The sequence below is a fragment of the Mastomys coucha genome, unplaced genomic scaffold (assembly GCF_008632895.1).
Source record: "Mastomys coucha isolate ucsf_1 unplaced genomic scaffold, UCSF_Mcou_1 pScaffold20, whole genome shotgun sequence".
NCBI classification, from domain to species: domain Eukaryota; kingdom Metazoa; phylum Chordata; class Mammalia; order Rodentia; family Muridae; genus Mastomys; species Mastomys coucha.
The window spans coordinates 9,434,039-9,453,959 of record NW_022196903.1 but is presented as its reverse complement, the minus strand read 5'-3'; the positions used below and the strand labels follow the sequence as shown (position 1 = coordinate 9,453,959).

Genomic DNA, 19,921 nt, shown 5'->3' with positions numbered 1-19,921 from the left:
AAATCTGCCTGCCTCTGCCTCCCAAGTGCTGGGATTAAAGGCGTGCACCACCACTGCCCAGCTTGTGGTTTCATTCTTATAAATTTTTTCCTCAAATGTAGGTAAATTTTGAAATTACTAACACTACTACCTTTAAATCTTTTAATAGCTAACTATATTTACAATAGAATAAAGATGGTTTTCTCTATAAATGAGTTCTGATGACTAAATTTTCTCTATAATTCCTTTGATTGGGGGGATAACTTGAAACATTTTTTTTTAAATCTGGTTTCAAATATTTCATAGGAACCCCCAAGTAGATTTGTAATTGGTCTGCATGGAAGACTTGCTAGAAGTAGAGGGATCTCATGAGAACTGAAGTTTAGGAAAGCTCTCATAATGTAAGACATGGCAATAATGAAGAAAGAATTTGTGGAAATACTAATTCATAATTTTTGTCCCATTATAATTTTAGTTTATGTGACTTAATTTTTTTGATTACCATTAAATATCAGAAATATGTAAAAGATTATATTTTAGTAAATACTGAAACATTACTGGGATAGGACTGATGGTACATGAAGTAAAATTTAGAGTGTCGAAATTTCTGAAATTTTGTTTTGGAAAGGAGAGCAGTGATGATTTTCTTCCCCATCACTAAAAGCTTTTTATTTCTGTTAGTTGTCAGGCAGAGGTCAGTGTTTCCCAGGGTACCGTTTGCTCCAGGATCAGGGCCACGTCTTCAGTTAGTGTTCAGTACTATAATGACCTGTGTCTTAGTAACTGTTTTAAAGTTATCCTTGTTAATAGATACCATCTTCTGTTTTAGACTGTACCTTGAGTTAGTACATTTTGAATGCATTACAAAGATCCTGTGTTTTTCACTACAGATATTAAATATATAATCACACTACATATTGCTTCCCCTGTTTTATGTGTAAATTTAGTTTTCTCAAGAAGAAAATGTCCTTTTCTTTGTTCTTGAAACAGTACAATCTTAATTTTAAAAATTCTTATTCAGTATCTGTAATTCAGTAAGAAAATACGAATAAGGGCAAAAAATAGTGCTGTGTATTTCATGAGATATTGTTATCAGTCTTACTAAAAAGAAATGCAAGTTTTAGAAACCATGTTTTGATTTTTCTAAACTTAACTGTTAACATGAAAGGAACTACAGCAGAGATACCTTCCCTTCAGTTAGCATAGTTGATGATGGATAGTCATTCTAGAGGATGGATGAGAATGTAGTAGATTACTTCTTTTTTAAGATTTGTTTATATATTTTATGTATGTGGCTACTTTGTCTGCATTTACATTTCCACACCAGAAGACAGCATGAAGCAGTTATGAGCTATTGTGTGGGTGCTGAGAATTGAACTCAGGGCCTTTTGAAGAGCAGTGAGTGCTCTTAGCCACTGAACTATCTCTTCAGCCCTGAACTATGAACAGTTTAATTTTATCCCTGACTAGCTTACAAACAAATGAGACTTGGACGGACTATGGTTATTTTATTTGGCTTTGACAATTACTGGCCGTCAACCCTAATCTACTCTTCTAACTGCAGGCGTGGCTACCTCCCCAGCACTGTACACCAGATACTTGCTGTTTCTCCTGGCCATGTGTTCATGGTTCCTTTCCTACATCTTCTTTCCTTCTGATCTCTCCTCTCCAAGCAGGTCACTCCTAACCCACCTACCTCTAAACCCTTCAGTAATTGGCTGTAGCCAAATTTATTTAACCTATAGTTTTAAATCAAGGAGCAAGGTTTGCACAACAAAAGCTTGTAAACAGGAGAAATTACTTGTAGGCCTAGACCTTGTGTATAGAATTTTTCATTACAATACATAGCAACAGACCAAACATCAACAATTCTCCTTTTTTGTCTAAATAAAAAAGGCTCTTTCTCTTAAACAATATACCCTAGGAACACTTATGAAATTATTATTAAAATTATTTAGTAAAAGTTACATTTAAAAAGTTCAGTCTGTTCATATTTGGCAATTCAGGGAAAGTATTTTATTATCTTTCCAGTCTTGGCAATTTCAGAGTTCTGCATCTAAATCAATTTCTATCCCAACCTGTATTACACTCCTAAAATTACCATCTTAGACCTAGACTATCTTTTTAAGTCATAAACAACTTAAGCTCTGGCCTTCAACACCATCAGAGGCCTGAGAAAGAAAGAAATATTACTTGTATGCAGGAAGCTACAAGGATGTAATTTCCATAAAAATTAAATGACAGAGACAGCTGACAACTTGGACAGTCCCCAATATTCTCTATAACATTAGAACATCTCTCTTCAGCCTTCTGGCCCAGAATATCAGACAGAGCTATTGTGAAGCAGGAATTATGAAGAACTTGCTTACCCTGTCTTGGCAGAGCTTGGAAATCAACTTCCAGAATTCTGTCTACAGATAAAGTTAGAGCATTTTGCTTCCCAGTGGCTAGCTTGCCACAATTGAAGCAACTCCATATGGAGGCCTTTCAAAGCTTATCATCTGTTTCTAAGTTGAGTGGGGCTGCTGCCAGGACCTGCTGTCTCAATGTAAAAAAGGCCTTACATTAATAGAAAACATCTTAAATGCAGTCAGTGTTCTGTGAGTCTCTGAGGTTTTGAAGACCATCTATCTATTCATAGCATATCTGAACAAGCAAATGTTGCTTGTCTCCAGGTTCCTATTATCTGTACAACCCCGGATATATATTGGTAGTAATCCAAACTAGAGTTTAACATGTCTTGAGTTTGATTGAGTGGCTAGTAACTTGCATTGCTAAATTATCCTAAAGAGTAATAGCAGCTATTAAAAGGACTGGGATTAAACCTTGTACTTTTAAATTAGATGCATAGGCACAATGCATACCTAAGAGTTGAAACATACATATATTAAGTTGTAAGGCTGGGCAGTGGCGGCACACACCTTTAATCCTAGCACTTGGGAGGCAGAGGCAGGCGTATTTCTGAATTCAAGGCCAGCCTGGTCTACAGAGTGAGTTCCAGGATAGCCAAGGCTATGCAGAGAAACCCTGTCTCAAAAAAAAAAAAAAAAAAAAAAAAAAAAAAAAAAAGTTACATATATCATGTTGTAACAGAATTAACCTTAAATTTGTCTCAATATACAAAGATTTATACCAATGAGAAACCTTAAACCTGTATCAATATACAAAATTCTGTACCAGTATAACAAAATATAACCTTATTTTTTTATCAATGTACAAAATTTTATACCAATGTAAGATTATGGCTATAAAATGCTTTTGCTTTAAGAGTAGATTCAACAATCTACATATATTTGTCCAATTTCTTATAATATTTATATATCCCCCTTTCTCTCAACCCCCTTCCCCTTCCCTAGGAAAGAAAGATAAAAATCCCTGAGTCTAAGCTTCCTATTTTATTTCCTCCCTATCCCAAACCATAATTATTTATAATATCCCTTAAAATGACAATATATCTACAATTCATAAAATAACCAAAACCATCCACACTAACTTAAGGGGCTGGAATGACAGTCTCCTTATAATGCTTCCTGCTGATTTGTGGCAAAGAATTCCTTTTGGTGGGGAACCCAAGAAAATTAGAAAAACTGTTAAGACTATAGCAAAGGCTTTTATTGTCCAGTCTCTGTATGCTGAGAAAGTGCAAGTATAAATGAAGTCCTTATTGGAACAGTCTGAAAGGCTGGATCAACTGAGCTTGCTGAATATGTGCAAGAAGCAAGTCTTTAGAGGAAACAGCTTTGATGCAGTTGAGATAGGATCAGGCAAGGAGCTGGAACAATAGGTCTCCCATCTCAGCATCCCTAAGGCTGAATCCTGTCAGGGATGCCTTTCTGGTCTTCTATTCTGCAATATACAAACTGTACAAGGAATACATAGCTCTATAAAGACATCTGTATGAAATATGCAGGTGGCTCAGAGCAATTAAGTATGATTTCCTGCTCTTTATTTGAGCAGGTAAAAAACAATTGTGTTTCTTTAGAAGTTAGTTTGATCGTATAATCAAACCACAATATAAATCTCCATTCATGCCATATGAAAGGATGGTATATAATAATAAGTCTGGGAATTTTGTAAGCAACAAGACTATATGCAAGATAAGATGTTCTGCTGGAGACATATATATGTCCCAGGTAGTTCCAGAATAATATTTTCTAAAAACCAGATTTGTTTTTTTCTCCTTTTGCAGTCCTGATGGCCAGCCAACACTCCTTCCACCAGAGCATGTACAGGAGTTGAATTTGAGGTCTACTGGCATGCTTAATGCCATCCAAAGATTTTTTGCATATCATATGATTGAGACCTATGGATGTGACTATTCCACAAGTGGACTGTCTTTTGATACTCTACATTCCAAACTGAAAGCTTTCCTTGAACTTCGGACAGTGGATGGACCGAGACATGATACATATGTTTTGTATTATAGTGGACACACCCATGGCTCAGGAGAGTGGGCTCTAGCAGGTAAGTTCACTTTTGTCAGTTGTGAAATGTATGTATTCATGGAATATTTACATAAGGACATTAAAGTTCTCAGCTCACTGCTTCACAGATGAGCAAAGTTATATGATTACTTTTAATTTTGCCAGGAATACCTGCTTCATTTTAGTAAGCTGTAACTAGGATTTGAGAGTGGTTTCCTGTATAGTATTTAGAGAGGAAAATAAAGTGATTGATTTGAGACTTAATCTCTCTCTGCCTTTAAAAGTGTTTTCAAAATCATTCCACATAGTAATATCTTTTAGAAGCTGATGAACGGTTGACTAGTACTTCTTAGTGTTTAAATGCTCTAAGTTCAGATTTCAGTAGTGCTTTCATGTGTGCAGTATTACTGGCCTTAAAGTGTCAGTGTAGTGTATTTTAGATTTTTGATGCATTTATATATTTTTAGAGTCTTGAGGGGAAAAAAACTTTGGTTTACCTGTATATAGAAAAAGAAAACACTTTATTGTCAAGGCAGGGTCCAGAGAAGTATTACATGAGTTTGTCAGTTTTCCTAATTATAATAAAGATTTCATTCATTAGTTGTAGACTTTGTTTTGTGGATTATTACATGCCCAGAACCTAAGAGAAGTTGGAATGTAGTAGTAAGGATATCCTTAAGTAGTGCATAGGTATGAAAATTCATGAGCTACATCATGAAAAAGTAAGACTTTTCTTATTTTAGATTGAAAATAGATCATTTAGATTTAGATCCACCCTAGTTTTAAATTGAGATCAAAACAATGATAGTCGTAAAATGTAAGTATAAACGTTGTGATGTCTGAACTTCATTGCCAACTGTCTTGATTTAGTAGTAAGCAGCAGACTAGGAAAGCACCTCTGGGTGTGCTTTAGGGTATTTCCACAGACAAGGGATCCCTAGGCCCAAGGAGAACGTCCCTGAATGGAAGTGCTGCAACATGATAGTTTGGAGGGCTAAGTGAAATAAAAAGGAAGAAGGAGCCAGCCAGCCAGCCAGCCAGTCCAGGTAGCTTGCTCTGCTTCTGCACTGTTATGTATGAACCACTTTGTACCACTGCATCCAGTAGCATCATCACTGAAACCTCTGAACCTGGGAGCCAAGTGATTGTACAGTGTTTCTGTCATAAGCCTGTGTCATAGATACAAAGATGATCATACCTACACTCAGTGGGAGACACCACACAGGATAGAGGCAGAGCTGCCAGTAAGAACCTCAGAAAGAAACAAGCTCAGATAGCAGATGGCTTCAAGCCAGCTTGTGCCCACTAGTTTCATGTCTGACTCGTGACTGAAGTTATATCATGAAAGCAGTTTTTTTTAATTTATTTTTTGCAATTTAATATTAAATACTGCAATGACTATTTAAGGAGTAAATACTTAGTACTTAGTAAAGAACTTTTGATTTGATTTTCCTATAAAGTCTTCAGTTCTCTGTCACCTTACAGTTTTCAGAGGATGAAGTGGAAGCTGAAGGCAGTATGTAACTTACTCTGATCGTCCCCAGTTCTGCCCAACTCCTGGCATATTTTCTTACTCTGTCTCATGTTGCCACCCTTCACAGTCAGTGAATGCAATTCTAATTTTTTAATATGAATTACCAGTGTAAAGAAGAGAAGAATAACACGAACTCTGTGAATGCACTTTATAGGTTCATTTACTGTAGCTTTTGAATGACAGTCTAGAAATGAGCCTTCTGTAGGTAAGGAATAGGGGGTCTGTATCTCCTAGCGCAGAGCATGTTTAAAAAGGCCTAGTCCATTAACAATGCCACAGAATAAAATTTCAGACAAAAGGGACTGATTTTTGTAACTGTAATATTTATAATAAACATTGTGAATCAATTTTATTGGATATTTGCATATCCTTGCAATTTTTTTTAAAAAATGTTTTATTCTTTCTTGCTCCAGCCCTGCTTGCTCCAGACTGCATGCTCTGCCTGCTTGCTCTGGCCCATTTTATTTGTTTCTCATTACAGATGGTTGTGAGCCACCATGTGGTTGCTGGGATTCGAACTTATGACCTCGGGAAGAGCAGTCGGTGCTCTTAACCGCTGGGCCATTTCACCAGCCCATATCCCTGCAATTAAACGTATTATAAGAAATTATTAGCTCTTTCTGTGTTGCTCAGGCTTGTCTTTGGTATGTGGACTCAGGTGATCCTCCTGACTTTGCCTCTTGAGTGGAGCCTGCCACTAGAGGTGGGCTGCTTCACATTCAACTGGCTAAGAAGAGAATTTTTGGAGTAAGTTTTTTTATGTGTACTTCCATTATGGATTTATACCTAACATAAATGTTTTTCAGAAAGGTTACATCTTCTTCTTAAATATTTTAAGATTTATTTCAAGCCCTTCTTTAAAAATAAATGCTATACATTCAGCTTGCTAATACTTATATCACCTTTCTCTTTTTTGGAAAGAAAAAAAGATATAATAGATAGTATCTAAATTGGGTATTGTTGAGTTTTATGGAATTAGGAACAATTTCTGAGAACTTAATTTTAAAATAGTTATAATTTTGATAAATATCTAGATGTAACATTCTAGAGTAATATCTTTGTAGTCTTTGAAGTATTCTATAAGTAAATTGGCCATTATGCAATTCCCTTGTTAGCCAAAAAGTTTTGTGGTTATATTACTGTTCTAGAGTTTATCATACAAAGTAAGAAAGTAAATTAAAAAGGAGAAATGACTGGTGAGTATAGTGTAGTAGGACACTAACTATTCTGTGGTATCTCTTACTGCAGGGGTGCACGCTGCCTGGGGCCTAGCTTGCAGTACCTGCCTCACTTGCAAGTAGGCAGGTTGAGCCAGGACCATAAACTCTTCAGACAGAGTTCCCAGACCTGCCTGGCACAGCCTTCTAACACTGATTTTGTCTTGAAATCTAATAGAACACCCCTGCTTTGTGGAAAGTGTTCACATTTGTTCCAAATCAAATGCCAAAGAACTTAAACTCTGATAACTTATTAATAGCTATCTCTGGCAGACTTGAAGTATGATCCATTAGGACTAGGTTTTACTTGGGTTAACAAGTTAACTTCAAGTTCAAAACAATATTACTTTGGGAACAAGAATCTCAGTGTGTCTCTGTTCCATCCTTTAATAGATACTACTTAGAATATATAGTCTTTTTAGATACATGGAGTTTTAATTCATGAAGATTAATCTGATTATTTTGCCTCCTTGCTTTAGAGTATAAAACAATTAGAATACTTATCAGAGAGACAGAAATAAACAACAAATAAGATAGTTTATAAATCAGTTGATCATACTCAGAACCTATAAAAAGCAGTCTCACTTACTTGAAACGTAGTGAATTGCTGTTACTGGAGATAAAGCTAAGTATGTTGTATCAGGGCCAAAAGCCAAGTATAGGATAGAAACTACAGGAAAGCAGAGGAAAAGCTACTCACAGGCTTTAGTGCTACTCTGCGTGTTTGTTGGTTTTACAAGAGAATTAGGGTAGAATGTGCTGAGAATGTTGAAATAGCCTTGAGTGCCATGCTAGGCATGATGTTCTGTGCAGGTTGGAATTTGTGTCATTGCTTACAGTCTATGTTTTCTGTGTAGTCTGATGTCCAGAGATATTTAATAAGTCTGGAAATTATGAAAAGTTAACTTTTGGACATTTTCTGAAAAACTGGAAGAATACCAGTAGTACATGGGAACCATGTATTGAAGTCTTGCCTCTAAAACACTGTGCATAAGTGTTAGAGCACTGTATAAATAGGTGTGCATCTCTGCCTTTCTTGTAAACAGCTAATGATTAGTTATACATAGATACTGTGGCATAGCCTGGCTTCTGAAGTCCTATTACCAGCAGAGTTGCAAATTATAAAAGCTACTCTTACTATTTAAATAGTTTAACAAAGAGGATACTTTCTCTTAGAAAAATGCATTCTAAAAATAGTTTGTTGGATTTCTGCTAGTAATTCCAGCATGTTAAAACTTTTTCTAATTGTGAAAGTATCATTTGCACTGAGGAGAATCCCAGCAGGCTTTGCAACAGGCAGGGAAATGATCCTTGAAAAGATAAGAATGAAATTGATTCTGCCTGCCTTTGGTATGGGTGCTGGACAAAGACTTCTAGAATCTCACATCAGCTCCCATGTTTTGTTATATTTAAGCACAGTTTTGGAAAGAAGTTTTCAGATAACAATTAACTTAGTCCTGTGAGCACAGCAAAGCCGAGGCATGTTACAGTGAAGCTGCAAAGTCCATATGGTTCGTCCATACCATGGGTTCTCTTGACTTAGAAGCAATGCTTAAGACAAGGGTCTATGGAGAAAGATGAAGATAAACCTAATGCTGGCCCTAAAATAACATAGAGGTCACTTAGACTGTTGGAAAGTACAGATAGCATCTCTCACAAGGGTGGGTTTATAGCCTAGAAGTACAGGGAAAGAGTCTGGGATAAAATTTTTGGAAAACAGAAAAAACGTGTTTTGTGTTGGCAAAGGCAACAGTAATAACTTCTGCTATAATTTCTGCAGATAAGCTTCTGTGTTTACCTTGTCCTCATAATAACATAAAAATTCCCTCATAAAGTTTTTGTAAGTTTTATTTTATTATAAAATTTTCTTAAGATTATTCTATAGTTTATTTCTGTTCCCCTTGTTTTAGAGTTTATATTACCTTAGACAGCAGTGGTAACGTTTGCAGGCTAGCCTCTACTTCTGTTCTTTTCTTGGGATAGATTACTAGAATTACAGTATTGTGTCCTTTTGTCATTGAGAAAGCCAGGGATAGAAGGAGGTGAGGACAGCTGCCTCAGGCACAAACTGAAGGGAGAAGTATGCAATTCTTTCATTTCCTATACTTAGAAAGACTAAAGACTCTGCCAAAAGCCTCATAGAACTGACAAAAGTTTAGCATATTAGCATTCAAACCAACATACCTTTTGTATATCAGTAGTGAACTCAATCAGGAAAATATTATCACTGACAATAGACTCAGAAGTAAAACAAATAACAAAACAAAACTCTAGGAATAATCCTACCCAAGGAGGACAAAGACCAATATAAAAAACTAAGAAATTGATAAAAAAAGTAGTTGAAGATGGGAAATTCTCCATGTTCATAGATTGAGAGAATAATATCATACTGCAAAAGCAATCTACAGATTAATCCAGTTCCCATAATAATGAAATCCTTTATACATAGGAAAAAAATCTAAATCCTAAAATGTGTAACTAAGGGCTCAGTAAAACCACGGAACTAGACATTTTGTGGGTAGAAATAAGGATATATTGAGAAATTCAAACTGCCGGGGCTGTTGGCAGGTAGACAGAGAGAACAACAAATGCAGAAACAGCCTTGCCAATTTTATGGGAGCAGCAGTGTGTGTGTGTGTGTGTGTGTGTGTGTGTGTGTGTGTGTGTGTGTGTGTATAAGGGGGTGCTATCAGTCAGAGAAGTCTGGGAGTTTGATGAGCTGGTAGAGGGGTGAGGGCCAGAACAGCCTGGAAACTGGTGTGGGGACTTTGCTCTGTTACAGGCTTGTTTGTTTAGTCAGGTACTAGACACTCTTCTAGAGGAGTTGGCTGGGGCGGGGATGGATGGGGCAAAGGATAAGGGAAATCATGACTTTCCTGACAAACGGAAAACTCCGTTTACAAGGTTTCTGACAACTGCCGAGTTTAAGTTTTGTTTGTCTGCTAGTTATTCTTCTGTTTACTGGGTCAAAATCCAGCCGGCAAATAAGCACCGACTCATTCAGGACACCAGTGGCAGCAGTATCCTTCACTCGTTGGCTTGTGTTGGACCAAACAAAATTCACATGAAAACACAAATACTTTGAATAACCAAGCAGGCTGAGCAAAAAGTGAGATGCCTGTAGTCTCTAGTATAGATGCTGGAAGTAAGAACTATGCTGTATCAGGTGTATATATGCAACAGTGACTTCCTGATCAAAGTGCTTTGAGTACTGTGCAGTTGTGGTAGTTCCTTCTAGTGACTGGGAAGCCCAGCACACAGCAGTTAGCAGAACTTACTTGCTATGTTTCTTTTCTTTTAACAGTCCCCAGTATCTCCTTACCCGTCTCCTCTCTTCCCTCCCATCTCTCCATCCTGTCTTTTTTTTCTTCCATTTTCCCACTCCTTATTCTTAGTAGAATATTCTCGATGTCTCTGTACTTTTTGTCCAGGTAACTTCAAAACCTGGAAGGGTTGTTATGCTGAATCTTGGTATTATTAATCTGTGCTATCAATTTAGGGGAAAGTTTCCTTCATTTAGTAGGTGCCTATTTTACTTATGAAGGTAAAGAAAACTTGTTTTTGTTTGTTTTTCAGTGATTTACAGCAGGGATTAATAGAGTATGTATAGGGCCAGTTTGCTATGTTGAGTTGGCATTGTCTAGAAATTAAATGCTACATTAGTTAGTTTAAATTTCATTTTTTTTCCAGTTTGTAAAAGGACCATATCCTGTATTAAATATGCCAGGTTTTATCTGCATGGATGAGATCATAGACACTAATGAAGTCTTTTTTGAATACTGGGCAAAACTTATTCATAAAAATAAACTAATGAAGTCTTTTCTAAATACTGGGGAAAAACTTATAATAATAAATATGTTTTAATGTATTCTTTAAAAAAAATGCAAAAATTGACAGCCAGATAGAAACGTATTTACTTTAGCGTGTTGGAGCTGGAGGTTTGTTTCCAGGTCCAGCTCTGCTGTAAATAGAAGCTCACCTAGAAGCTCTCCTCCAGGCCTGGGAAGGGCGAAGGGTTTCTGACGATGGCCTTGTCCTCACACTGGAGGGGCTTGCTTTTGAAGGCAAAGATGGATTGGATAACCAATAATTTTTGTATAGAGCAAATTATTTGGAGACTTTTCACCTTGAGCTGTAGAACCCCTGTAAGCACAGTAGCTGTGAAAAGCAATAGAGCAAAACTGAAAAAGGTGTGGATGATCAAGTGTTCTTTGTGGGAATAATTATGAAAATTGAATTTTTCTATATATTTAGTATTTCATAAAACCTTCTTTTGATTTTTTTCCTATGTAAAAATGTACTATCAGTTCTCAGGTCATAAAAGCCAGGTGATAGCTTGCATTTGGGATTAAGAGCTCTTGTTTCTACCCAAGTTTGGAATGTTTGCTTTTCTGTATAATTTCATTTTTCTTTTACTAAATTTATCTACAGATAGTCTCTGGCTTATAGTAGTTCAGCATAATCAATTTACAGTGGTGTCAAAACTGGATGCAGTCAATGAAAGCATTTGTTTGTTTTTTTTTTTTTGCTGCTTTCCCAGAATAGCAGTGTGATACTAATGCAGGTATGCTGGGTAATGCAGTTAGCTTCAGACCCAGCCAGTCTCAGTCACAATGATAGACAGCTAATGCTGGATGGTAACCACATCCCCGCTTGATGCCCTGTCTTTCTGCTGGAGGTAGAAGAAAGTTCTACAAGTTCCCTCTCCCCACTGTAAGGCATTTCATCTAAGGTTCCTTCCTTTGAGTCCTGAGAGTCTCTCACCTCCGAGGTCTCTGCTACTTTCTAGAGGGTCCCCTCACCTCCCACCCTCAAGGTTGCATATTTCCATTCATTCTGCTGGCTCTCAGGGCTTCTCTCCTGTCTCCCCTCTTCCAATACTTGATCATGTTCCCCTTTCCCCCACCTATCTCCCTCTTCCTCTGCTTTCTTCTCCCTCCCAAGTAGGACTGAGGCATCCTCACTTGGGCCCTTCTGCCTTTTAACCTTCTTGCGTTCTGTGGATTCTATCCTAGTTTTTTTGGCTAGTATCCACTTGTCAGGAGTGTGTACCATGTATATTCTTTTGGGTCTGATTTATCTCACTCAGGATGATATTTTCTAGCTCCATCTATTTGCCTACAAAACTCATGATGTCCTCATTCTTAATAGCTGAATAGTATTCTGTTGTGTAAATGAACCATATTTTCTGTATCCATTCTTCTGTTATGGGACATCTGGGTTGTTTACAGTGTCTGGCTACCACAGATAAGGCCACTATGAACGCAGTGGAATAAGTGTCCCTATGGCGTGAAAGGGCAGAAAAGATACTTTTTAAAAGGTATCTATTTTTTTTTTTTTGTCATTGCTGTTTAAGTATTCTAAAAATTTAAAGAAACAGACTTCAGAAATCACTACTGTACCGACTTTTTCTTGTCCACAGGTGGAGACATACTTCGCCTTGATACGCTTTTAGAATGGTGGAGAGAAAAGAATGGTTCCTTCTGTTCCCGGCTTATCATCATCTTAGACAGTGAGAATTCAACCCCATGGGTAAAAGAAGTGAGAAAGATTAATGACCAGTATGTTGCAGTTCAGGGGGCTGAGCTGGCGAAGACAGTAGATATTGAAGAAGCCGACCCACCACAGCTGGGTGACTTTACTAGAGACTGGGTAGAGTACAACTGTAACTCCACAAACAACATCTGCTGGACTGAGAAGGGGCGCACAGTGAAGGCCGTGTATGGTGTGTCAAAGCGCTGGAGTGACTACACACTGCACTTGCCGACAGGAAGTGATGTGGCCAAGCACTGGATGTTACACTTCCCTCGTATTACCTATCCGTTAGTGCATTTGGCAAACTGGTTATGTGGTCTGAACCTCTTTTGGATCTGCAAAGCTTGTTTTAGGTGCTTGAAAAGATTAAAAATGAGTTGGTTTCTTCCTACAGTGCTGGACACAGGACAAGGCTTTAAACTTGTCAAATCTTAACTTGGACATTAAGGAAGGATATTATTGAGAGTTCATGTTACCATTTATCAGTAACTTGCCATTTTTTGTATGCTGTATTTTTATTTGTAGAAAGTACCTTGCTACATTTGTAGCTGCTCTCACTTTGTCTTTTCTTAAGTAATTATGGGATATGTAAGATATTGGGAATATGCATGATTTTATACTACAAATACACAGAGGGTCATAAAAATGCTGAATAAAAATGTGTAAGAGATGTTAAAAGTAACAGTGCACTTTCACATAATTTTCCATTTGTCTTCAGTGAAAAGAAACACAGTTGTCTGTGCTCTGGAATGGCCAATGGACAATTCCTAATGCCTTATTTTCTAGGCATACATTAGAGAATGTAGACCAGACAAATGTGTTTTAAGAGAACTACCATTTTACTTAATAGATTCTTTCATGTGTGTCATTCATTTAGATTTGACCCCAAGACTGTTTGCAGAAGTATATATATACTCTTGGACCAGGAAGAGACCTGCACATAATGACTGCAAAATGCCCTTTCTCCACCACACCCAAATGTCTTGGCTATGACCTTTGCCAGTACAGCAGAAAAGCCCCAACTGCCTTCGAGATGAAAGCATTAACAATAAGAGCTTATAGAGGGTACAAAGTGTTCCTTCATGGTTAGTGAGGGACTTTGAAAATACTGGTAATTTTAAGAGTCCTTCTCAGGGTAATTTTGTTTTCTTAAAGAGTAGTATTTCCAGCTCAAATTCCTTTCAAGTAAATTGCCATTCTTTTTAAAAAGTACACTTACAAAATAAATGTATCAGTTTCTCATTGACCAATTCATCCTGTCTTAAGTATTTCAGAGGAATTAGTGCTCTGCCATGAAAATTACTTTTCACATTCTATTGTAATAACTTTTTTCTGCTGAAGGTCAAAGGATGGGAACAGATCATTTTCTTGTATACCTGTATTGTATTATGTAAAAAAGTATTCATTTTGGCAATTTTAAGTAAGCATAATGGTGTGGTTGTAATTTGTAAACTTTAATTCAGTGTTTTGTTAGAGTAAAGTAGGCACTGATCAGGGTATCTCCTTAAGAGGCAATTACTTCCTGTTCCCTTCCAATAATCCTCACATTCTAGATTTTCATCTTTGAAAGAGGAAGATGTAATTAAATTGGAGATTAGACTTTGTTACCATGGTGACTTCTCACCGTTGAAGCCATTTTTCCATGCCCAGAGAGAGAAGGTAACAAACACATCTACCATTTTCTACCGATGACTTGAAAACTGACATTTTATTTAGAAAGAAGTCACACCATCAGGGAACTTGTATACCGCTATCTATGCAGCATTGCTACAGCCTATTTCTATGTTTTGAATATTGTACTCTTAATACTTTGAATAATATTTTGTTAAAAATTAATTTTTCATTTAATGTGAAATTAAGAGTTCCTGAATATTTTACTGTATTAAAAGTGGAAGTTATACAAAATGCCTTTGCTCTAGAGTTTGTTTGGTGTCAGGTTGATTTGAAAATATTTCCTTACTCCAGAATACTGAAGAGTTGATATAATATTGGAAGTTAGTGGCATCCTATATACAATATTTTTTTAAAAAAAATGAATCTTATTTTACAGCTTGAAATACAGATAGTAGATTTACTGAATGAATCATTCATTTGTACGTGTCTGGAATTTCAGATGGGTGTCATTTCAAATCAGTTTTGTATGATTTTTAGGTTTCTCAGGTCCACAGCTAAATAAGGAGAATAATGTTGAGATGTTAACTTGCTGTGCACATTTATGTGTATCAATAGCTAGTCTTCCCTATCTAAGAGAAAAGGCATTGCTCTCTCTAGCTCTAATCTTTTAATTCCTTTCTTCCTTTCCATATGAAACAACTCTATATATGGCCATGGGTATTGTTTATGATTTAATTATTCTGAGTATTTTTCTACAATTGATTTTATTACATCTTCCCAAACACTCTTAATAATTTAATATAAAAATTTGTATTTTATAAAAGATGAAACTAGGGCAGTTGACTTGTACAAAAATGGCAGGATAATAAACTGCTCTGAAGCTAATTTGAGACCCAGATTGTGTCGCAGACTCAGCTCTGGTTGGAAACCCTTTACTACTTTCCAGTCACATGTAAATCTGTAGTACCTCTACTGTCATTTTCCTCTCATGATAGTCTGACCAGTCTTGAGACTTTGATAGTGAGCTCCTTCAGCCCTACATTATGTGGGTTGTAAACGTATGTAATACAGTATGGACACACGTTACTTGTATACAAAATCTCACATTGTTTTTCAACTTTCACTGTACCCATAGCAACCCGAGTCCTGCACATAGCAGTCTGCGGCAATACTGGTAACTCACCAATTATCTCCCTGTTGTCAAGTGAATAGACATTATTGCTGTTGCTCTCCGTAGCATTTATTAACTACTTAACCCCTCTTTATGTTTAGTTATAATACTATTTATAATACTATTTATGTTTATGTTTATAATACTATTGACTGTCTTACTGCTCCTCACGATACCCCTTGGTATATTTGCATATTTTCTAACCTATCTCTTTATAGTCAGTATATTAACCTGCAGATTTCACTGCCTGTTCCTTCAGCTGTATTTTGTAGCCTCATCCACGTGTGAGAGTTCAGCTGTAACTCATTGATTATTCTCAGACGTCTTCCTTATTAGCCAGTTGTCTCTGCACATGTGTTTAGCATTCATGTACTGAACAGTGCCTTTCACAGATTACTCAGTTCAGCAAGTGTCAGTCAAGAGTCCAACTTGCCCTTCACATTGCTTTATCCCTTTAAATCATATATATGTGTACCACTCTTCTTGTTACTCAGAGCTTTAGCCTTGATTTTCCTGCTTCCTTATTTGCATAAAATATTACCAGTGCTTTCTGGTATTTGCAGAGCTCTCCCCTCCTATTGCCTTTGCTGTATAAAATCCCTTCACTTTCTCAACCATCTCAAATCCTAGTTTTTGTTTTCTTTTAGTTTTGGTTTTGTTCGTTTCTACTTTAATCTCCATATATTTGCCAGAGCTAACCTATTCCTTTCACTCTATGACCATGAGACTGGCTTACCATTCAGCAATTTCCTACCTCTCTAGTCATCCTTCATTTTGTACTAAAAAGTATTTCCAAAATCTTCAGAAAAACTATTGGGCTTCAAAGAAGTAGTTTCATGTGGATTAACACCATGCTGTGACATTAGTCCCAGTTACCACATTAGCCTCCTTGGCAGAGCAGACAGACAGTGCAGTTGGCATAGATCTGGTATGAGATGGATTTTTCCCATATATGTATGAATCACATGCATCCAGGAGAGGTGGTCAGAGTAGATGACAGGCATGAACAGAAGTTAATGAGTTTGAATGATGAATATTGTGTCATTAGTACCCATGACAACATGTTGGAGGTGGAAGGATACTGATCAGGGAGAGGAAGACCTTAGATCTGGTGGAGAGCTAAACTTGGTCTACAGAGCTATGCAGCACCACAAAGTTCCATTTTACTACAGAGGCAGGAATACATTCCACTTGAGCTTCATTGGAACATGTGGTCAAAACTACTATTTACAGTGTGGAAAATAGAACAGGAACCACCGAGACCATGGGTGAAATAGCTACCTTGCAAAACTATGCTTGGAAATTTCTTCTTTGGCCATCTGTATAGAGCTATCTTTCCACAGAGTGGGAGGTGGGAAGAACGGCCAGCATCTGTGAGGTCCTAATAGTTCTTACAGGGACTCACATAGTCACAGCAAGGCTTGTCAGTTCATAAAATCGGAGATTCAGGGTACCGGCAAGTGATATCCTTCCAGCTCCTTGATATCTAGTAACTAGACCCCAGTTTCCACAGTGGAAGATCTAGCCCTTACTTTCACCTTCGATTAAGAAGTATATCACAGACCTGAGTCACCAATGTAGTCAAGAAATAGCCCAACTCTACAAAAGAAGGGAATCCTACCCTACCATGCCCTTCCAGTGCTGTTAGTGGCCATTTCCCAAGCATCAGCAAATTTGAAGTTCAGGCCTGCCAGGAGCCTCAAAACTTCTTGGAGACAGATGCTTCCATGTCTCTTTCTAGATGACTTCAGACTGGTATCAGACCTTGTGTTTTTCTACCCTGTGGATCAGATGTCTAATGTGTCTACAGCTTTGATAACCCACTATTTTGTTGTTGTTGTTGTTGTTTTATTTTTTTAATTTTATTTTTTTACTTATTTACTTTACATCCCACCCACTGCTCCCCCTCCCAGTCACCCCCTCCCACAGTCCTTCCCCCATCCTACCCTCTCCTCCTCTGAGCATGTGAGACCCCCTCCCCCCACAGGTATCACTCCACTACCACCACCATTGTACTTCAAGGCTAGGTACTATCTTTCCCACTGCTGCCAGACAAGACAGTCCAGCTAGAACATATCCCACATACAGGCAGTAGCTTTTGGAATAGCCCCCACTTTAGTTGTTTGGGAACCACATGAATACCAAGCTGCACATCTGCAACGTGTGTGAGGAGGCCTAGGTCCAGCCCATGTATGTATTTTCATTGGTGGTTCAGTCTATGAAAGCCCCAGGGTCCAAGTTAGTTGAATCTCTTGGTCTTCCTGTGGAGTTCCTATCTCCTTCAAGGTCTGTAATCCTTCCTCCTATTTTTCCATAAAGGTCCCCATGCTCCATCCACTGTTTGGCTGTGGGTGTCTGTATCTGTCTGAGCCAGTTGCTAGGTAGAGCCTCTCAGAGGACAACATGCTCCTGTCTGTAAGGATAACAGAGTGTCATTAATAGTGTTAGGGACTGGTGCTTGCCAATGGGATGAGCCTCAAGTTGGGCCAGTTATTGGTTGGTCATTCCCTCAGTCTTTGTTCCATCCCCTCGCCTGACAGGACAGATTTTGGGTTGAAAGTTTGGTGTGTGGGTTGGTGTCCCGGTTACTGCATTGGGATCACTACCGCACTACAGGAGGTGGCTTCTTCAGGTTCCACATACCCAATGTTGTTTATCACAGCTAAGGTCATTCCCATTGATTCTTGGGTACCTTCCTTATCCCAGGTCTCTGTCATGTCTTGGTGATGCCACCCCCCTTCTTACCCCCCATCAGTTGCAGATTTCCATTCTATTCTATTTTCATGGCCATCTAAGCCATCTCTCCTGTCCTTCCCCACACTTGACACTGAAGTCCCCATTCCCATCCCCCCTCTCTCCCTCTGCCTCTTATGATTTTTATTCTGCCTTCTAAGTGAGATTCAAGCTTGGGCCTTCCTTCTTGTTTAGCTTATTTGGGTATGGGGTCCCTCTATTTTTTTAAGTTTGTTTGATAATCCTTACTCATCCTGGGAGGCAGGATGAATTTAAGCAGTCACGTGCTTTCTTGTTCAGTTTTTTTCCTAGGCAAAATCTGACAAATATAGTTTCAGTGCAGTCATAAAATAATGATCAAAGATCCCAGCTTCATGCAAATTCTAGTTACTCCTACCTTCTTTAATAGGTAAGGAAATAAAATTTATGTTTTCTCTACTTTTCATTTCAGCTTATATGTTGGACCCTTCAAAGGATGTGAGGAGGTGAGGTGAGGGAGGAGAAGTAAGGAGGTTAGAAAACTTCAGGAGTCTCTAACATGGTGTCCTGGCTCTGTGCGTCTGGGAAGTATTTCCAGCACATCTGGCATTGGTCCTCTTTTACTGGGAGAATCTCCCATCTGCATCCACTTGCCTGGTTTCCTTATTCTTCCATTGCGAACTCATCTGACACTATGGCTTCTCTCTGCCCACATTTGTTTGCTCTTGAGGAATACTCTTACAGGAATGACCTATGTGATCATATCCTGATCCTGTGTTCAGGACTTCCTTTTGTCTAGGGTGAACCAGTCACAACCTTGCCCTGACAAGTTTGGGTATGTATCCAGATCTGAAGCTACCCTTCAGCACATTCTCCAGCACCTGCTCAGTCCTGCTCTGCTTCAGATTTTTCAGATGTGAATCAAAATGTTCTGTAATCAGCCATGAACCTATTTATTAGAAAAGCCCATTTTTTTTTAGTCACTTGCCATCACTGCAACAAAATGTCTCACAATTTAAATGGAGGAATAAATTATTTATCTACTGTTTGTAAAGGTTTCAGTCCATGATAGGTCTGTTTTGTTGTCTCTGAGCCTTTGCTGAGTCATTATAGGGTAAAGGTAACTTAATCATTCTTCTTTGTAGGTATTTATTTATTTACAAAGGATCTCTAACTTCTGCAACTTGCTAGGCACACTATGCTAGCTAGCCCAAATTCCTAGAGATCCAAAGATTCACTGGCCTATACATCTTGAGTGCTAAGATTAAAGCTTGGAGCCACCACACCCGACCTAATTTAGAAAGTTTTATGAGAAATACCTAGCAAACCCTTTTTATTTGAAGACTTGTATCTTCTTAGAGCTGAAAACTGTAATGGTTTCTCTCATTTATTTTCAGGCTACTCACTTGGCTAATGCCTTGCTACTGGAGTGGGGTATGGAGCTTAGGGTATTTGTTCTTTTCGATGTTGTTCATTAGTTTGAAGGATTTCCTTGAATTTATCTTCTAGTACTTTTCATGGTACTTTCTCCTCAGCAATTACATTTTTAATTTCCAAGAACTCTTTCTGATAGTTTACAACTTATTTTTTACAGTATGAATTGTGTGCCTTAGACTTTTCTAAATAGTAATCGAGATTTTAAAAAAACATCAAATTCATTGGATTTCTACAATGCTTCTCCTGGAGTTGGTGTCATTCTTTTCCTGTTTGCAGTCCCAACTCCCTCAAACATCTG

General features: G+C 37.8%; 1 protein-coding gene across 1 annotated transcript in view; it reads left to right on the top strand.

Moving 5' to 3' along the window:
* Nucleotides 1–14,594, top strand: part of Tmem168 (transmembrane protein 168) — a 28,552-nt gene extending 13,958 nt beyond the window's left edge. The window contains exons 4-5 of the mRNA XM_031381190.1: nucleotides 4,169–4,443; nucleotides 12,577–14,594. Coding sequence (XP_031237050.1) covers nucleotides 4,169–4,443; nucleotides 12,577–13,124 — 823 coding nt within the window. The 3' untranslated portion in view covers nucleotides 13,125–14,594. The remainder of the gene's footprint in view (nucleotides 1–4,168; nucleotides 4,444–12,576) is intronic.
* Nucleotides 14,595–19,921: the final 5,327 nt, after the last annotated feature.